The 18,236-nt window shown below is 38.5% G+C and overlaps 1 protein-coding gene and 1 non-coding gene across 2 annotated transcripts; one reads left to right on the forward strand and one right to left on the reverse strand.

The window, feature by feature from the left end:
* Nucleotides 1-6,798: 6,798 nt before the first annotated feature.
* TRNAC-GCA (transfer RNA cysteine (anticodon GCA)) lies at nucleotides 6,799-6,870 on the reverse strand. Its single transcript has one exon. It is a non-coding gene; the product is annotated as a tRNA-Cys (tRNA).
* A 4,499-nt stretch (nucleotides 6,871-11,369) lies between these two features.
* Nucleotides 11,370-12,317, forward strand: LOC110151329 (olfactory receptor 2A12-like). Its single transcript, XM_020914664.2, has one exon. The coding sequence runs from the start codon at nucleotides 11,370-11,372 to the stop codon at nucleotides 12,315-12,317; it is 948 nt and encodes a 315-aa protein (XP_020770323.2).
* Nucleotides 12,318-18,236: the final 5,919 nt, after the last annotated feature.

Below are 18,236 nucleotides of genomic sequence, written 5' to 3' on the forward strand. Positions count from 1 at the left end.
GTGACATATTTACAATATTGAAGTTTCCCACTCATATATTTTTGCCTTTATTTATTAGTAAAATTATGTATCATTCTTATATATGTCTTAAATGTTAAATAAATTTTTAAAACTATAATTTTATAGCAATTATAAATATTATTTTTTCTTTACATTGGTAATAATTGGAAGGTACTTTATCTTTGTTTTCTTTGTTCATCTTATATGTAGTTTTAGTTCTTGAATCTAAAAACATAGGACATGCATAAGTTTATTTTTAAATTTGGAATCATTTGGCATTCAATATGTAAATCCTACTTGGTTATGATACATTATTATTTTAATATACTGCTACATTTCAGTGAATTTTTGTATAAGTTTATTTATATCTATTTTTAAGAGAAATATTGGCCTTTAACTTTCACATTTTGTATGATCCTTCTTTCTTTGTCCATTATAGTAACAGTCTTGTAATGTAGGAAGCAGCCATCTTTTCCTACACTCAGAGACAGTTTGTATTAACATGGGAAAAATTTGTTATGTAAAAGGATTAATAGCATTCATTTACAAAACATCTGCACCCTAAGACTTTTTAGAAAGTATGTATACTTGACTAACATAATAACTTGTCTTCTTGGTCTGTTCTGAGATCTTACTTCTTCTTGAGAGATTTGATCAGTTAAATTGTTCTAAAAAACTATTCATTGAATTTATATTTTAAAATTTATGGATATGAAGTTTTATACAGTACTTAATTCTATGGTTTTTCCAGTGGTCATGCATGGATGTGAGAGTTGGACTATAAAGAAAGCTGAGCACTGAAGAATTGATGCTTTTGAACTGTGGTGTTGGAGAAGATTCTTGAGAGTCCCTTGGACTGCAAGGAGATCCAACCAGTCCATCCTAAAGGAGATCAGTCCTGGGTGTTCATTGGAAGGACTGATGCTGAAGCTGAAACTACAATACTTTGGCTGCCTGATGAGAAGAGCTGACTCATTTGAAAAGACTCTGATACTGGGAAAGATTGAAGGTGGGAGGAAAAGGGGACAACAGAAGATGGGATGGCTGGATGGCATCACCGACTCGATGGACATGGGTTTGGGTGGACTCTGGGAGTTGATGATGGACAGGGAGGCCTGGTGTGCTGTGGTTCATGGGGTCGCAAAGAATCGGAGATGAGTGAATGACTGAACTGAACTGAATTCTACTGAATTAGTTCTGACAGATTTTTAGGTGAACTCTTTAGTTTTATAGATACAGTAAAGATTATACACACACTATATACATATAATCTGCAAACAGATTCAATTTTTACTTTTTCTTTCCTGGTTTGCTTGTCTTTTATTTCCTTATTTCTTCTTCTTGCCTAATTGTTCAGGCTAAAACTTCTAGTACTCTGTTGAATAGGAGTAGTGAGAGTAGGCACACTTGTCCTGATCTTAGAGGAGAATCTTTCAGCTTCTTACCATTGAGTATGATATTCAATTCAGTTCAGTTCAGTTTCTCAGTCGTGTCTGACTCTTTGTGATCCCATGGACTTCAGCTTGCCAGGCCTCCCTGTCCATCACCAACTCCCAGAGCCTACTCAAACTCATGTCCATTGAGTCAGTGATGCCATTCAACCATCTCATCCTCTGTCGTCCCCTTCTCCTCCTGCCCTCAATCTTTCCCAGCATCAGGGTCTTTTCAAATGAGTCAGCTCTTCACATCAGGTGGCCAAAGTATTGGAGTTTCAGCTTCAACATCAGTCCTTCCAGTGAATATTCAGGACTGATCTCCTTTAGGATGGACTGGTCGGATTTCCTTGAGTCCAAGGGACTCTCAAGAGTCTTCTTCAATACCACAGTTCAAAAGCATCAATTCTTTGGCACTCAGCTTTCTTTATAGTCCAACTCTCACATCCATACATGACTACTGGAAAAACCATAGCCTTGACTAGATGGACCTTTGTTGGCAAAGTAACATCTCTGCTTTTTAAGAGTATGATATTAACTGTGGGCTTATCCTATGTGGCCTTTGTTATATTGAGGTATCTATACCTACTTTGTTGAGAATTTTTATCATGAAAGATGTTGAATTTTGTCAAATGCTTTTTATACATCTATTGAGATGATCATATGATTTTTACCCTTCATTCTGTTAATGTGATATATCACATTTATTAATCTGTGTATATTGAAATATTCTTGCATGCTGGAATAAATTTCACTTGGTGGATGGTATATGATCCTTACAATATGCTGTTGAATTTGATTTGCTAGTATTTTTGTGTTTATGTTCATTAGGGATATTAGCCTGTAATCTTCTTTTCTTGTGGCATCCTTATCTGATTTTGGCAAGGTACTGCAGACCTCATAAAATAAGTTTGGAAGTGTTTTTGTTTTTTAAAGTATTAACCCTTCTTTGATATTTAGTATTATTCACCCACAAGGCCAAAGGGTCTTGGGATTTTCTGTGTTTGGAAATGTTTGATACTGATTCAACATACTCTTCTTACTGGTCTGTTCGGATTTCCTATTTCTTCATGATTAATTCTTGACAGGTTACATGTTGTTAGGAATTTATCCATTTCTTTTAGGTTATCTAGTTTATTGGTGTATAATTGCTTATACTAGTTTCTTATAATCCTTTGTATATTTGTGCTACTAGTTGCAATGTCTCCTCATTCATTTATCATTTTGTCTTCTCTCTTTTTTCTCAGTTAATTTAGCTAAAGTTTGGTCATTTCTGTCTATCTTAAAAAATAGCCATTAGTGTTGTTAATCTTTCCTATTGTTTTTCTGATATGTATTTCATTTATTTCTGCTCTAATCTTTTTTTATTTCCCTCCTTCTGTTCACTTTGGACTTACTCTGTACTTAGAGTGTAAATTTAGGTTGTTTTTTTTCAGATTGTTTTCTTTATGAAGGCATTTATTATTGCTATAAACTTTCTTTTTAGAACTGCCTTCACTGTATCCTGTAAGTCTTGGTATGTTGTGTCTCCATTTCACCTGTTTCAATATGTTTTTAAAAAATTTACATTTGATTTCTTCTTCAGTCCATTGGTTGTTCAGAAATATGTTGTTTAATGTTCACATAGTTGTGAATTTTCCAGATTTTCACTTGTTATAAATCTCTAGTTTCATACCACTGTGATTGGAAAGGTATTTGGTATCATTTCAATCTTATTAATTTTGTTAAGTCTTACTTTGTGACCTAATATATGATCTATCCTAGAAAATGTTTCATGTGTGCTTGAGAAGAATGCATATTCTGTTGCTGTTGAATTGAACGTTCTCTTAATATCTGTTAGGTTCATTTGGCAAAAAGTGTTACAATGTAGTTCTAGTCAAATGTCTCCTTACTAATTATAGTCTGGATGTTCTAGCCATTGTTCAAAATGAGGTATTGAAGTCTCTTATTTTTATTATATTGCTATCTATTTCTGACTTTGGATCTCTCAATATTTCCTTTAAATATTTAGATGCTCTCATGTTGAGTGAGTATATATTTATAATTGTTTTATCTTTTTTCTTTTTTTAAATTGAAGTATAGTTGATTTACAATGTTGTGTTAGTTTCAGTCATAAAACAAAGTGATTCAGATATATCATGTGGTAACTCTAGTTTTAGTTTTTTAAGCAACACCCATATTACTCTCCATGGTCACTGTACCAATTTCCCTTCCCACCAATAGTGTACCAAGTTTCCTTTTTCTTCACACCCTCTCCAATGTTTATTATTTGTATACTTTTTGATGATGGGCATTCTTATCAGTGTGAGGAGATAACTCATTGTAGTTTAGATTTGCATTTCTCTAATAATTAGTGATATTGAGCATTTTTACATGTGCTTGTTGATGATCTGTATGTCTTCTTTGAAGAAATGTCTGTTTAAATCTTCCCCCCATTTTTCTATTTGGTTGTTTGTTTGTTTTTTTGATACTGAACTGTATGAGCTCTTCATATATTTTGGAAATTCACCCCTTGTCAGTCACATTGTATGCAAATATTTTCTTCCATTCTGTAGATTATCTTTTTGTTTTGTTTATGGTATCCTTTACTGTGCAAAACCTTTAAATTTAATTGGATCCCATTTGTTTATTTTTGCTCTTATTTCTTATTCTAGGAAATGGATCCCAAAAGATATTGCTATGATTTATGTAAAAAAGTGTTCTCTGTTTTCCTCTAGGAGACTTATAGTATCCAGTCTTGCATTTATGTATTTAATCTATTTGGAGCTTATTTTTGTATACAGTGTTAGAGAATGTGGCAATTTCATTTTTTTTACAAGTAGCTGTCCAGTTTTTCCAGCACCACTTATTGAAGAGACTATCTTTTCTCCATTGTATATTCTTTCCTCCTTTGTCATAGATTAATTGACCATAGGTGTGTGGGTTTATTTCTGGGCCTTCTATCCTGTTCCATTAATCTTTATTTCTATTTGTCTGTCAGTTCCATACTGTTGTGTTTACTGTAGCTTTGTAGTATAGTCTAAAGTCAAGGATCCTAATTCCTTCAGCTCTGTTTTCTTTTATCAGGAGTGCTTTGGCTATTCAGGGTCTTTTGTGTTTCTGTAAAAACTAAAATTTTTTGTTCCAGTTCTGTAAAAAATACCATTGGTAATTTGATAGTAGTTGCATCAAATCTGTAGATTGCCTTGAGTAGTATAGTCATTTTGACAATATTGATTCTTCTAATCCAATAATATGGTATAGCTTTCCATCTGTTTGTGTCATCTTTGATTTTTTCAACAGTCTTATAGTTTTCAGAGTACAGGTTTTTTGTCACCTGGGTAGGTTTATTCCTAGATATTTTGTTCTTTTTGATGTGATGGTAAATGGGATTGTTTCCTTAATTTCCCTTTCTGATCTTTTGTTGTTAGTATATAGAAATGCAAGAGATTTCTATGTATTAATTTTGTATCCTGCAAGTTTACAGAATTCATTGAAAAGTTCTACTAGTTTTCTGATAGTATCTTGTGTGTGTATGTTTTAAAATCTTTTTAATATAATCATACATATCTGCCAAATCCAGGAAGAAAGATTTTTACATATATAACTTTTCCAGTTAACATCTGCAAGTCTAAAATTCATCAAGATCAGACAACTGACCAATGTTTATTTACTGCTGTGTTTGCCAATAGTAAATTACAGATGAATTAGTGTCCTGTGTTTCTTTTCTCTCACTCTCCATGCCTGGAGACATTTTGTTGTGAAGTTTCAGTGCAACTCACCTCCAGACAAAGGTACTCTTTTTAGATAAGAACTAAATTACTCTGAATTTACTTATAATTATAGCCTATTTAATCACAGAAGAACCCTGCAGAATTGGAGTTCAAGGTTGCATAAAATAACAGGAGATCACAGTTTTGAAGTCTAGTACAGATTAAAAACCACAGCTATTCCATTTATATAAGATGATTATCTCTTTAATTGCATGTTGACTCCTTTAGAACATTATGTTTTACATAAAGTCATGCATCTAAAACAATCAGTTGCACACTTTCAGCTCTAGAAAGTTTTTCAGTACCAATTACAATTTGGTCATGAAATGGGAGTGAGTTTAAGACACTGTCCATTCCTAAGGTTCAACCAAGTGTTGGCTAAAACACTAGGAACACTTCTGCTAAAGAAAACTATGTCCTTCCCTCCTTTCCCTCACAGTTTAGTTTTATTTGTTTATTTTTGGTGGTATTTGGTTGCACCCTGATAATGTCTTTAGGATTGTCTATGTAGAATATCATGTCATCTGCAAACAGTGACAGTTTTACTTCTTTTCCAGTTTGAATGCCAGCTTTTCACTGTTAGGCATGATGTTAGCTGTAGCTTTGTTATATATGGCCTTTGTTATGTTGAGGTATATGCCCTCTATATCTGCTTTCTGGGGAGTTTTTACCATAAGTGGGTATTGACTTTTATCAAAAATTTTTTCTGCATCTATTGAAAAGATTTTTCAATTTGCTAATGTGGTGTATCACACTGATTGATTTGCAGATATTAAAAAATCCCTGCATCCATGGGGTGAATCCCACTTGATCATGGTGTATGATCCTTTTAATGTACTTTTGGATTTTATTTGCTAGCATTTTGTTGAGGATTTTCACATCTGTGTTTGTCAGTGATATTAGCCTGTAATTTTCTCTCTCTCTCTCTTTTTTTATTTTGTGTGATATCTTTGTCTTGTTTTGGTATTGGGGGATTGTGGTCTCATTGAATGAGTTCAGCAGTGTTCCTTCCTCTGCAGTTTTTAGCAATGATTTCAGAAAGTTACGCATTAACTCTTCTGTAAATGTTTGGTTTCTCTGAAAATTATAATTGATATCTTAACTTATAGCCATCTAATCTACTGAAATTTAGAATAAGAGTATGCAAAAACTTTGCTTTTGTTTGTCTTCATTCCCTCCCGCATATTTTTTTCCTATTGTCATACAGATTGCATCTTTGTACGTTGTGCACCCATTAGCACAGGGTTATAATTATTATTTTATGCAGTTGTCTTCTAAATTACATGAGAAAAAATTACTAACAAAAATACATATAGTCTCTTTTATATTTACCTCTATAATTATTTCTACCAGTACTCTTTATTATTTCATGATGATTTGATTTACTGTCTAATAGCTTCTCATTTCAGCCTTAAAGTCTCCCTTAATATTTTATGTAGTGCTTGCTAGCAACAGATTATTTCAGTTCTTGTTTGTTTGTGAATGCCTCAATTTTTTCAGTCATGTCCGACTCTTTGCGACCCCATGGACTGTAACCCACCAGGCTCCTCCATCCACAGAATTTTCTAGGCAAGAGTACTGGAGTGGGTTGCCATTTCCTTCCCCAGGGGATCTTCCCAACCCAGGGATTGAACCTGGGTCTCCTGCATTGCAGGCAGATGCTTTACCATCTGAGCCACCAGGGAATCCCTAACTTATGCTTCATTTTTGGATAATAGTTTTACTGGACACAGTGGGGCTCCTGGGAACAAAGACTTTCTGTGTCCTCCACTTTTTTTGTTACTGGAAATAGCCTTTGTTCAGCCTCTATGACCTTTCCTGAGTTCCAACTTGGAACTAGTTGGAACTTTCCTGAGTTCCAAAAGGCAGATCAAGCAGTTGCTATTTAGGAAAGAGAAGGGATGCAAGACCAGGGAGAAACAGTCAAGAGAAACAATAGTGCAGCCTTGGAGCAAAGTCCAGTTTCTCCATCAAGGGATACACACAGAAGTATCTTTAAGTTGTTTTGCAGATACTGAAGCACCCTCCAGGAGGGAGAAGTTAATGATCAACAGTGGTATGTTGCCCACAAGCTTGTAGACCACAGACCAGGTGCAATCTGAATGTTGCTGATGCTTGACTCCTACTTACCTCACAACCAACCCATCAGAAGAATGTCCGTGAGCTGATCATTTCCTCTTTGGACCGTTACTATAAATCCTCTCACAATCCTAAGTTGAGATAAATGTATTTTCAAGTCAGGAGCCCACTATATCCCCCTTTGCCTGGCAAAATAATAAAGCTATCCTTTTCTACTTCACCCAAAGCTCTATCTTCCAGATATGATTCAGTACTGGTGTACAGAAAAACTGAGCTTTGGCATCATAAAAAAACAGAAAAAGAAAGACTTTTAGGGAGTGGTAGGGACTCAGACTAGAGGGGTCAGGGAGCTGGCTGATCACAGTCTTGAGTACTAGATGTTGGAGTTTGAAGTTGATGTTCACACCTTGGGGGATTCAAAGGCACAGAGAACTCATTAGGAAGGCACTGTGTTTTCCTCATAGGAATTAAGGCCCCCAGGAGGAGAGTTTCAAAGGAAATATCCTCAGACTCCTGACCATCCCTCACAGAGAACCCAACAGCAGGTAAAGAATGGCGGAGGTGCAGCAGCGGGGCCCAAGGTTTGGAGCATCCTGTCTTCTGCCTGCCCTAGTTTTTTCTACTGTTCACAAATCTTCACACCTGCATGTCCTTTCATGTCTGTGCTTCTTGCTCTATCCTTTGCTTCTCTGTACATCTCTCTTCCCTGTCTCTCTGACTTGCTTTTTGTTTTCTTCTCTCTGTCCAACTGCCCTTCTTTCACTCTCTGTCTTTATCTTAGTGGCACAGCTCCCTCAATACATCTGGCTTCCTGCTGCCAATAAAAACAAAGAGGAGGAGGAGGAAGTGTTGTTGGGGAGACTGAAGCAATTAGGATTTTTAGGATATGGGAAAGAAGGAAGGGATCCGCAAGGAGATCTCAGGGGAGTCAGGGATTTGGGGCCACCTTGAAATTGGATGTTTCTCTAAGGATCTCTTATTGAGGAGTGGGGAGCAAGACAGGCACCTATCACAAGATACCTGCAGTCCACTGATGCTCTCTGCCATACTCAGCAGGGATTGGGGACTGAGTGGGCTTTTGGAGCCTACTAATCTATCCCCTATTCCCACTCCCCTTGTTTCTTCTCTTCTAAGCACCCCATGCTCTTTCCCCCACATATTCTGCACCATACTTGAAGAGATGGAGGTCAAAGTGAGTGAAAAATTGCTTCTAGCAAATGCTGTAGGAATAGGGGATGGAAGTCACAAGTGAGAAGTTACTGCAGTGCTCCAGGCAGAAGGCATTAGGAACAAACAAAATTATATAACAAAGAGAACAGAGAAGATGGGAAAGTTCTTAACTCTTCCATGTGGAATGAACCGGAAGAGTCTTCCTGTCCCAGAGCATCCCAGACATTCAGTCTGCTAGGTTCAGCTTGAACTGCTCAACCCACAATAGGGAGCTCATTGCTTTTCAGGACAATTTTTCTGTCTATGGACAATTCTGAGAGTCAGAACATTTTCTCTAGTCAAATTGAAACTTGTTATCCCGGTAAAATTTGCACATAATTCTAAAACTGGGGTGATGCAGAGCAATCTTATTCACCTTTGCTAACACAGCCCTTTAGATACTTCTGTAGACAGCGTCCTCCCTAGCTTAAATTTTTGCAGAGAAAATATTATCACTTGCTTAGATTTATTTTTTCACCATTGCCATATATCTTCCTACATGCAGCAACTTGTCCAACCCACCTTACTAGGACAGGGGTCATGGGAGTAAATTCTATATTTTCACATGTGTTTGCTCCACAGGAGAGGACAGATGTCAATCACTTCTCCTTGTCTTGCCAACACAGCATCTGGGATGGAGCGCAAAACTAGCATCCATGATTTAATAACTTAATAAATATTAATTATTTAAGCTCCTACCGTGTGCCAGGCATAATGATTGCCACTGCAGTAATAGTAGTGAGCAAAGTCTTTGCTTTCACAGTCTATTTGGGGGCAATATACAACAATCAGATAAATAATAGATATATTTTTTAGAGAAGTGAGATACAATGAAGAAAAGCGAAGCAGGCTAAAGACAGTAAAGGATAGTGGTACTTTACAGAGGATGGTGAAGAATGAGCTCTTTGGTGAAGTGACAATTGGACAGAAAAGCAAAGGAGGCAAAAGAGCTCACCCTTAAAGTATCTGGTAAAAGAGCATGTAAATACTTTTGTGGCAAAAGAATTTAGGTGAAAGCCAAGTTGGCAGAATAGAAGAATTAAAATGTGGTTTCAGTGGACTGAGCAAAGGAGACAGTAATGGGAGATGAGATCCAAGAGATAGATCATATAGTGAAAATTAGGAATCCAGTTTTAGACATGATGAGTTTCGGGTGCCTATTAAACATTCAAGGCAGAGTTCAAGTAGTCAGTCAGCTGGATATGTGGAGTTCAGGAAAGGGTCTGGGCAAAGTGATATAAATATGAGGATGTATTTAAGACACAGAATGGTTGGTTCCAGACCATTTTTCCAGTTAGGTGAGATGGGTTCGTGTCCTGATTCTGTGACTAATTCTGATAGATCATATCTTGGGTATGAGGTATGTTAAAAAGGAAAAAATCCTTGATATTATCCAACAGAACTGACACAGACTACTTCAGAATTTCTGCTACGTGATGACCTTCCGAATATTCTGTGTCCACATAAATTCTTAACTCCATCCCACCAACCACAATAGAAAGAGGATCACTCCTTCAAATTGAGCCCAATCCTTTCCTGGATCCTACCTTTTCCTGTTTCATTAAACACTTGGTCCATGATTTAGTTTGTCATAGCCCTGTAATTTCAGACTTCTCTATTAACTGGCCAGTTCCTTTACCATATGAACAAGCCAAAATCCTTACAACGTAAAATACTGTATTTTACCATCTAGTTCATGACTTACACCTCCTTTCCACCTGGTTCAAAAATCTTAGAAATCCCACCTACACTTGGCTTCTTTTAACCTACTTCATGTATTGATAGACATCTGTTGCAACTATTCTCCCAAAGCCCCTTTGTTGCTAAAAGTGATAGACAACTTTTAAGATTCTTGCTTACTTGATGTCTTCTTCACACATTTGACCACAAAGACCACCTTCTCCTTGCAGACTGTGTCTCATCTGGGGTTTCTGTGTTGTATCGTCTCTCTTTGGTCACTCAATACTGCCTCCTCTGGATTCTCCTCTAAGCCTGTCCTTAAATATTGGAGCTTTTCAGGGTTCTGGTGTTAGTTTTCTTCTTCCGTGCACTCTCTTTGAGTGGTCCCATCCCTTCTGATGGCTTCAGTTCCTCCGGAAGTGCTGATAACATGCAGATTCCTATCTCCAAAGCATTTTCTTTAGGTTTTGATCCATCAGTCCAGTAGATACTAGGAGTCCCACAAGCTCCTTGAATCCAAGGCTAGACTTATCATGTTTCCCTCTCAGCTCCTTTCCCAAACTTATCTCTCCCATTTCCTTCTCTTTTCTTCTTTTAATCCTCCTGCCTCCTCTGCCTCTCCTTCTCTCTCCTGTGTGAGCCACCTGTGGCTCACTGGAACACATGACTTTGACTCTCCATGGGGCACAGTTTATTTCCAGATAACAGTTCTTTTCTTGATACTACAGACTTTAGATACCTAACAACTGTGTTTCTAAAGTTCTAGTGTATTCAAGTGCTTCTGCTGAAGCCCATTTTTGGGGAAGCTTCAAAGGAAGGGCAGACATCCCCGTTTGAAATGAAACAGAGCATCTGTTGTATCTACAGATATTTAATTCTTTTCTTGGCCACTTTAAAATATTTTATAAGTTGTATGAACTACACATGTTCATGAAGTAAAACAAATAGGTTTAGATGCTCCTTTTGCAAGTTCTATATTTTGAAAAGCAGAGTTTGTTATTTGGGATCTCAAGATAAATTAGGATTAAATTAGGATTGACATGCTGTTTCATATCAAGTGGAAATTCTTTTAAAAATTTGGCTTTGCAATTGTCCTGATATGCACTTACTTTGCTACTGGTATCTGGTACTCCTAATTCGAATAACAGCAAAATTTGAATCTGGAGATTTCACTTTATGGATCATGACTCTGTTATTTCTCTACACCAGGAGAAGGATGCAAGACTTCCTTTTGGGAAATCACAGCTCCCTTACTGAATTTATTCTTCTAGGATTCTCTGGCAACACAAAGATAAATGTTATTCTATTCAGCATTTTCCTTTTCCTCTACCTTGTCACCCTTCTGGGCAATGGGCTCATTATCACCTTGATACGCAAGGATTCCCGCCTCCACACACCCATGTATTTTTTTCTTAGTGTCTTATCCATTCTGGATATGGGGTATGTCACCACCACAGTGCCCCAGATGCTGGTGCATCTGGTTTCCAAGAAAAAGACCATTTCTTATGTTGGATGTGTGGCCCAGATGTACATCTTCCTGATGCTAGGTATCACTGAGTCTTGGCTTTTTGCAATCATGGCTTACGACAGGTATGTAGCTATTTGCCACCCCCTGAGGTACAATGTCATCATGAGCCCTTTGCTGTGTGGGTTAATGGTGGCCTTCTGTGGATTCTGGGGTACTAGTTGTGCTATGATATATACCATCTCTGCTATGATTCTTCCCTATTGTGGACCCAATGAGATAAATCATTTCTTCTGTGAAGTACCTGCAGTCTTGAAGTTAGCCTGTGCAGACACGTCTCTCAATGACCAGGTGGACTTCATCTTGGGCTTCATCCTTCTGTTGGTCCCACTCTCCCTTATCATCATTGTCTACATCAATATATTTGCTGCCATCTTGAGAATTCGCTCATCCCAAGGGCGGCTCAAGGCCTTCTCCACCTGTGCCTCCCACATCACTGTGGTCACCATGTTCTCTATTCCATGCATGGTCATGTACATGAGACCTGGATCAGACGCCTCCCCAGAAGAGGATAAGAAGCTGGCACTGTTCTACAATGTCATCTCTGCCTTCATCAACCCCATCATCTACAGCCTGAGGAACAAAGATGTGAAGAGGGCTTTCCTCAAAGTGACAGGCTGGGGCAGGGCCCCAGAATGAAGTCACAGAAGCTGGGGCACTTGCAACAGACCCAGGACACAGCCTACATGACCTCTCCATCCAAATTCTTTCGAATGTCCCTGGGCACACCTGCTATATCAGTCGGCTACCTTTAGTGGGGATGCATATCAGAACACCTGCAGGGCTGAGGCAGTGGGAGGCCCTCAAGCACAAAGATACCAGATAGTGGACCCCATGTAGGCAAGTCCCATGTTTGATTCATCTCCATATCACCAGTTTATAAGATCTAGTGAAGAACTGGCATCAATTTTTATTTTTAATAAAATATTGTTTTATTAAAATAATAAAAATATTCTTATTTTTATTACTAAATGAACACAAGGCTGGGTGCTCGAGCTCTAGACTCATGAAATAAATTCAAATTTATGGGGACGGATGACTTCCAGATTCCCAGATCAGTGACCCAACTATAGCTTAATCAGGGGTTTGACAAGTTCTGTAGCAAGACTAATTTACAAGAAATAGATGGTTGTCCTATAAAATAGAGTTCAGGGACGTAATAAAGGTCAATTTTCACTTAGTACTATTAAGAGATAATGAATTTAGGACACAGAAACCCTCATGTCACTAACGAAAGGAACTCTGTTTTAGTGAGGTGATATTTGTAGAGGGGACTAGAATCTCCTAGTAACTGGGTGAAAATCTCCTCCCACCCAGACACTTTTATAATGTATTTTCAACTTTATTGAAGTGCACTGACATATAATGAGTGGTAGATATTAAAAGTAAATATTCTGATGAGTTCTGAAACATGAATATAGCTGTGAAACCATCGCCATAATCAAAATCGTCATAACCACCATTCCCCCAAGTTTTCTTGTGATCTTTGCAATTCCTCTGTATTAGTTATATATCTATTGTCATGTAACAAACCACCTCCCCCAATTTTGTGTCTTAAAACAAGCATTTTTAAATTTTTTTTACACTTTCTGTGGGTCAAGAATTTGAATGAAAAATTTCTGAGTCTCTGGATTAGGGGCTTTCAGGAGACTGCAATAAAGGTATCAGCTGGAAGAGTAGATCTTCTAAAGTTCAACTGGGGAAGAATCTACTTCTAAGCACACATGGCTGTGTGCAGGGTTAAGTCCTGCCAGGCTACTGGATTGAGGGTCTCGTTTTCTTCCTGGCTGTTGTTCGGTTCATTCATCACTTCCTTTAGTGTGAACTTCTCCCTACAGCTGCTCTGCATGTGGCAGCTGGCTTTATTTGAGCGAGCAAGAAAGACAGCAAGAGGGAGCCTGTGAGAAATGTGGAAGCCAGGGTCTTTTGTAGCCTAATCTAGAATGTGACTTCTGATCACTTTTGGGATATTCATGAATAGCAAACTAATGGATTTAGCTCAGATTCAAGGGGAGGGGATTACCTTAGACATGAACACCAGAATACAGGGGTCATTGGTTCATGTAAACTTCTCCCTTGTGACTCAGACTCTTGCTGCTACTCAAGGAGGGGGTCTATGGTTTAGTGTCACCAGCTTCATCTAGGGCTTGTTAAGAAGGACAGAATCTTGGCACCCTACACCCCTATGGGATCAGAATTTCACTTGACAAGATATTTCAGACGATTCTTATGCACATTCGAGTTTGATAACAGTGACTTAGCCAACACTGCAAGGACAGTATCACACAACCTGTGTCAGTAGACCTGTAGTATAACTACAGCTTTTTTTGGTTAAAAAGTATTTGTGAAAATTTAAGCTCAGAAGTGAATAGAGCTTTTTTAAAACTAAGAGGAGAAGCTTAAACTTCCTTGACACAAGTTTGGCTCCAGGGTTTCAGGTAAGACTGATCTTAAATTCTCTTGTCTCTGAGACTTTGTCTTTGTAATGAGTCAGTTATCTGACACTGTAATTATCTTGCGAAAAATCTGAATTTTTCTTCTGGCCACCTTGTTTGTAACTCTCACTTAATTTTGTTGAGAAGAATAAAAAAGAGTAGCATGTGGCTATCTGGAATTGGCAGAAGGAAAAGGGCTAGAGTTATTGACATTCTATTATCTTATCTCAAAGAAAGGCAACTTTTTTTGTTCAATTTCCCTGCCAGCTACCATCCATATCTTCATTTTTCTCTGGAAAAATTTTTCTAGAAAGAGTTGTCCATACTCTAATTTCTGTCCTACAATCTTCTCTGAAACACACCAGTTAGGTTTGACTCTTATTCACACCATTAACACTTCCTTCACCACTACCTCATTTCAGTTCAGTTTGGTCGCTCAGTCATATCCAACTCTGCAAACCCATGGACTGCAACATGCCAGGCCTCCCTGTCCATCACCAACTCCCAGTTCAGTTCAGTTCAGTTCAGTCACTCAGTCGTGTCTGACTCTTTGCAACCCCATGAATCACAGCACGCCAGGCCTCCCTGTCCATCACAAACTCCTGGAGTTTACTCAAACTCATGCCCATCGAGTCGGTGATGCCATCCAGCCATCTCATCCTCTGCCATCCCCTTCTTCTCCTGCCCCCAATCCCTCCCAGCATCAGGGTCTTTTCCAATGAGTCAGCTCTTCGCATGAGGTGGCCAAAGTATTGGAGTTTCAGCTTCAGCATCAGTCCTTCCAATGAACACCCAGGACTTATCTCCTTCAGGATGGACTGGTTGGATCTCCTTGCAGTCCAAGGGACTCTCAAGAGTCTTCTCCAGCACCACAGTTCAAAGACATCAATTTTTCGGCGCTCAGCTTTCTTCACAGTCCAACTCTCACATCCATACATGGCCACTGGAAAAACCATAGCCTTGACCAGACGGACTTTTGTTGGCAAAGTAATGTCTCTGCTTTTTAATATGCTATCTAGGTTGGTCATTACTTTCCTTCCATGGAGTAAGCATCTTTTAATTTCACAGCTGCACTCACCATCTGCAATGATTTTGGAGCCCAAAAAAATGAAGTCTGACAGTGTTTCCACTGTCTCCCCATCTATTTAGCATGAGGTGATGGGACCAGATGCCATGGTCTTAGTTTTCTGAATTTGAGCTTTAAGCCAACTTTTTCACTCTCCTTTTTCACTTTCATTAAGAGGCTTTTTAGTTCCTCTCCACTTTCTGCCATAAGAGTGGTGTCATCTTATATCTGAGGTTATTGATATTTCTCCCTTGGCATCTCTAATTTTCTTATAGGGGACTGGAATGCAAAAGTAGGAAGTCAAGAAACACCTGGAGTAACAGGGAAATGTGGCCTTGGAGTACAAAATGAAGCAGGGCAAAGGCTAATAGAGTTTTGCCAAGAGAATGCACTGGTCATAGCAAACACCCTTTTCCAACAACACAAGAGAAGACTACACATGGACATCACCAGATGGCCAACACTGAAATCAGATTTATTATATTCTTTGCAGCCAAAGTTGGAGAAGCTCTATACAGTCATCAAAAACAAGACCAGGAGCTGACTGTGGCTCAGATCATGAATCCCTTATTGCCAAATTCAGACTTAATTTGAAGAAAGTGGGGAAAACCACTAGACCATTCAGGTATGATCTAAATCAAATCCCTTATGATTATACAGTGGAAGTGAGAAATAGATTTAAGGGACTAGATCTCATAGACAGAATGCCTGACAGACTGCTTAACTATGGATGGAGGTTCGTGACATTGTACAGGAGGCAGGGATCAACACCATCCCCAAGAAAAAGAAATGCAAAAAAGCAAAATGGCTGTCTGAGAAGGCCTCACAAATAGCTGTGAAAAGAAGGGAAGCAAAATGCAAAGGAGAAAAGGAAAGATATACCTATTTGAATGCATAATTCCAAAGGAGAATATAAGAAAGCAAGGAGAGATAAGAAAGCCTTCCTCAGTGATTAGTGCAACTAAAAAAATAGAGGAAAATAATAGAATGGGAATGACTAGAGATCTCTTCAAGAAAATTAGAGACACCAAGGGAACATTTCATGCAAAGATGGGCTCAATAAGGGACAGAAATGGTGTGGATCTAACAGAAGCAGAAGATGTTAAGAAGAAGTGGCAACAATACACAGAAGAACTGTACAAAAAATATCTTCATGACCCAGATAGTCACGATGGTGTGATCACTCACCTAGAGCCAGACATCCTGGACTGTGAAGTCAAGTGGGCCTTAGGAAGCATCACTACAAACAAAGCTAGGGAAGGTGATGGAATTTCAGTTGAGTTATTTCAAATCATAAAAGATGATGCTGTGAAAGTGCTGCACTCAATATGCCAGCAAATTTGGAAAACTCAGCAGTGGCCACAGGACTGGAAAAGGTCCATTTTCATTCCAATCCCAAAGAAAGGCAATGCCAAAGAATGCTCATACTACTGCACAATTGTACTCATCTCATAGGCTTGCAAAGTAATGCTCAAAATTCTCCAAGCCAGGTTTTAGCAATATGTGAACTGTGAAATTCCAGGTGTTCGAGCTGGCTTTAGAAAAGGCAGAGGAAGCAGAGATCAAATTGCCAATATCCACGGGATCATCGAAAAAGCAAGAGAGTTCCAGAAAAACATCTGTGTCTGCTTTATTGACTATACCAAAGCCTTTGACTATGTGAATCACAGTAAACTGTGGAAAATTCTGAAAGAGATGGGAATACCAGACGACCCGACCCGCCTCTTGAGAAATCTGTATGCAGGTCAGGAAGCAACAGTTAGAACTGGACATGGAACAACAGATTGGTTCCAAAAAGGAAAAGGAGTACGTCAAGGCTGTATATTGTCACCCTGCTTATTTAACTTATATGCAGAGTACATCATGAGAAAAGCTGGGCTGGAGGAAGCACAAGCTGGAATCAAGATTGCCGGGAGAAATATCAATAACTTCAGATATGCAGATGACACCATCCTTATGGCAGAAAGGAGAGAGAAACTAAAGAGCCTCTTGATGAAAGTGAAAGAGGGGAGTGAAAAGGTTGGCTTAAAGCTCAACATTCAGAAAATTAAAATCATGGCATCTGGTCCCATCACTTCATGGCAAGTAGATGGGGAAACAGTGGAAACAGTGGCTGCCTGTATTTTTTGGGACTCCAAAATCACTGCAGATGGTGACTGCAGCCATGAAATTAAAACACGCTTACTCCTTGGAAGGAAAGTTATGACCAACCTAGACAGCATATTAAAAAGTAGAGACACTACTTTGCCAACAAAGGTCCGTCTAGTCAAGGCTATGGTTTTTCCAGTAGTCATGTATGGATGTGAGAGTTGGACTGTGAAGAAAACTGAGCGCTGAAGAATTGATGCCTTTGAAATGTGGTGTTGGAGAAGATTCTTGAGAGTCCCTTGGACTGCACGGAGATCCAACCAATCCATCCTAAAGGAATCAGTCCTGGGTGTTCATTGGAAGGACTGATGTTGAAGCTGAAACTCCAATACTTTGGCCACCTGATTCAAAGAGCTGACTCATTTGAAAAGACCTTGATGCTGGGAAAAATTTTGTGCAGGCGGAGAATGGGATGACAGAGGATTAGATGGTTGTATGGCATCATCGACTCAATGGACATGAGTTTGCGTAGACTCCGGGAGTTGGTGATGGATAGGGAGGCCTATCCATGGACTGCATGTTGCAGTCCATGGGTTCTCAAAGAGTCGGATAGGACTGAGAAACTAAACTGAACTGAACTGAAGATTTGAGAAAGTCCTAACTGCCATATTGTCAGGGCTTAGACTAATTACTATTCTTGGGTGTACAAAATATGAATATTACTTTTAGGTAAATCTGTGCTCATGCTAGCAATGTATGAAATCCATGTTTTATTGTATACTGGCAAACTCTGACATATTGTCTTAAAAACTCTGCCAGTTTCTGAACATGAACAAGTGTTATCTCACTGACATTTTATTTGCATTTCTTTGGTGCCTACTGTGGTGTGATTTTCCCATATGTTTATTAATTATATGATTTTTCAAAAAAAGAACTGTTGTCAGTTTTCCTGATTGTTTACATTTTTCT

Source organism: Odocoileus virginianus, chromosome 5, assembly GCF_023699985.2.
Source record: "Odocoileus virginianus isolate 20LAN1187 ecotype Illinois chromosome 5, Ovbor_1.2, whole genome shotgun sequence".
Lineage (NCBI taxonomy): Eukaryota > Metazoa > Chordata > Mammalia > Artiodactyla > Cervidae > Odocoileus > Odocoileus virginianus.

Excerpts from the sequence above, each read along its gene's own strand:
- LOC110151329 (XM_020914664.2), top strand. The coding sequence starts at position 11,370 with ATGCAAGACTTCCTTTTGGGAAATCACAGCTCCCTTACTGAATTTATT.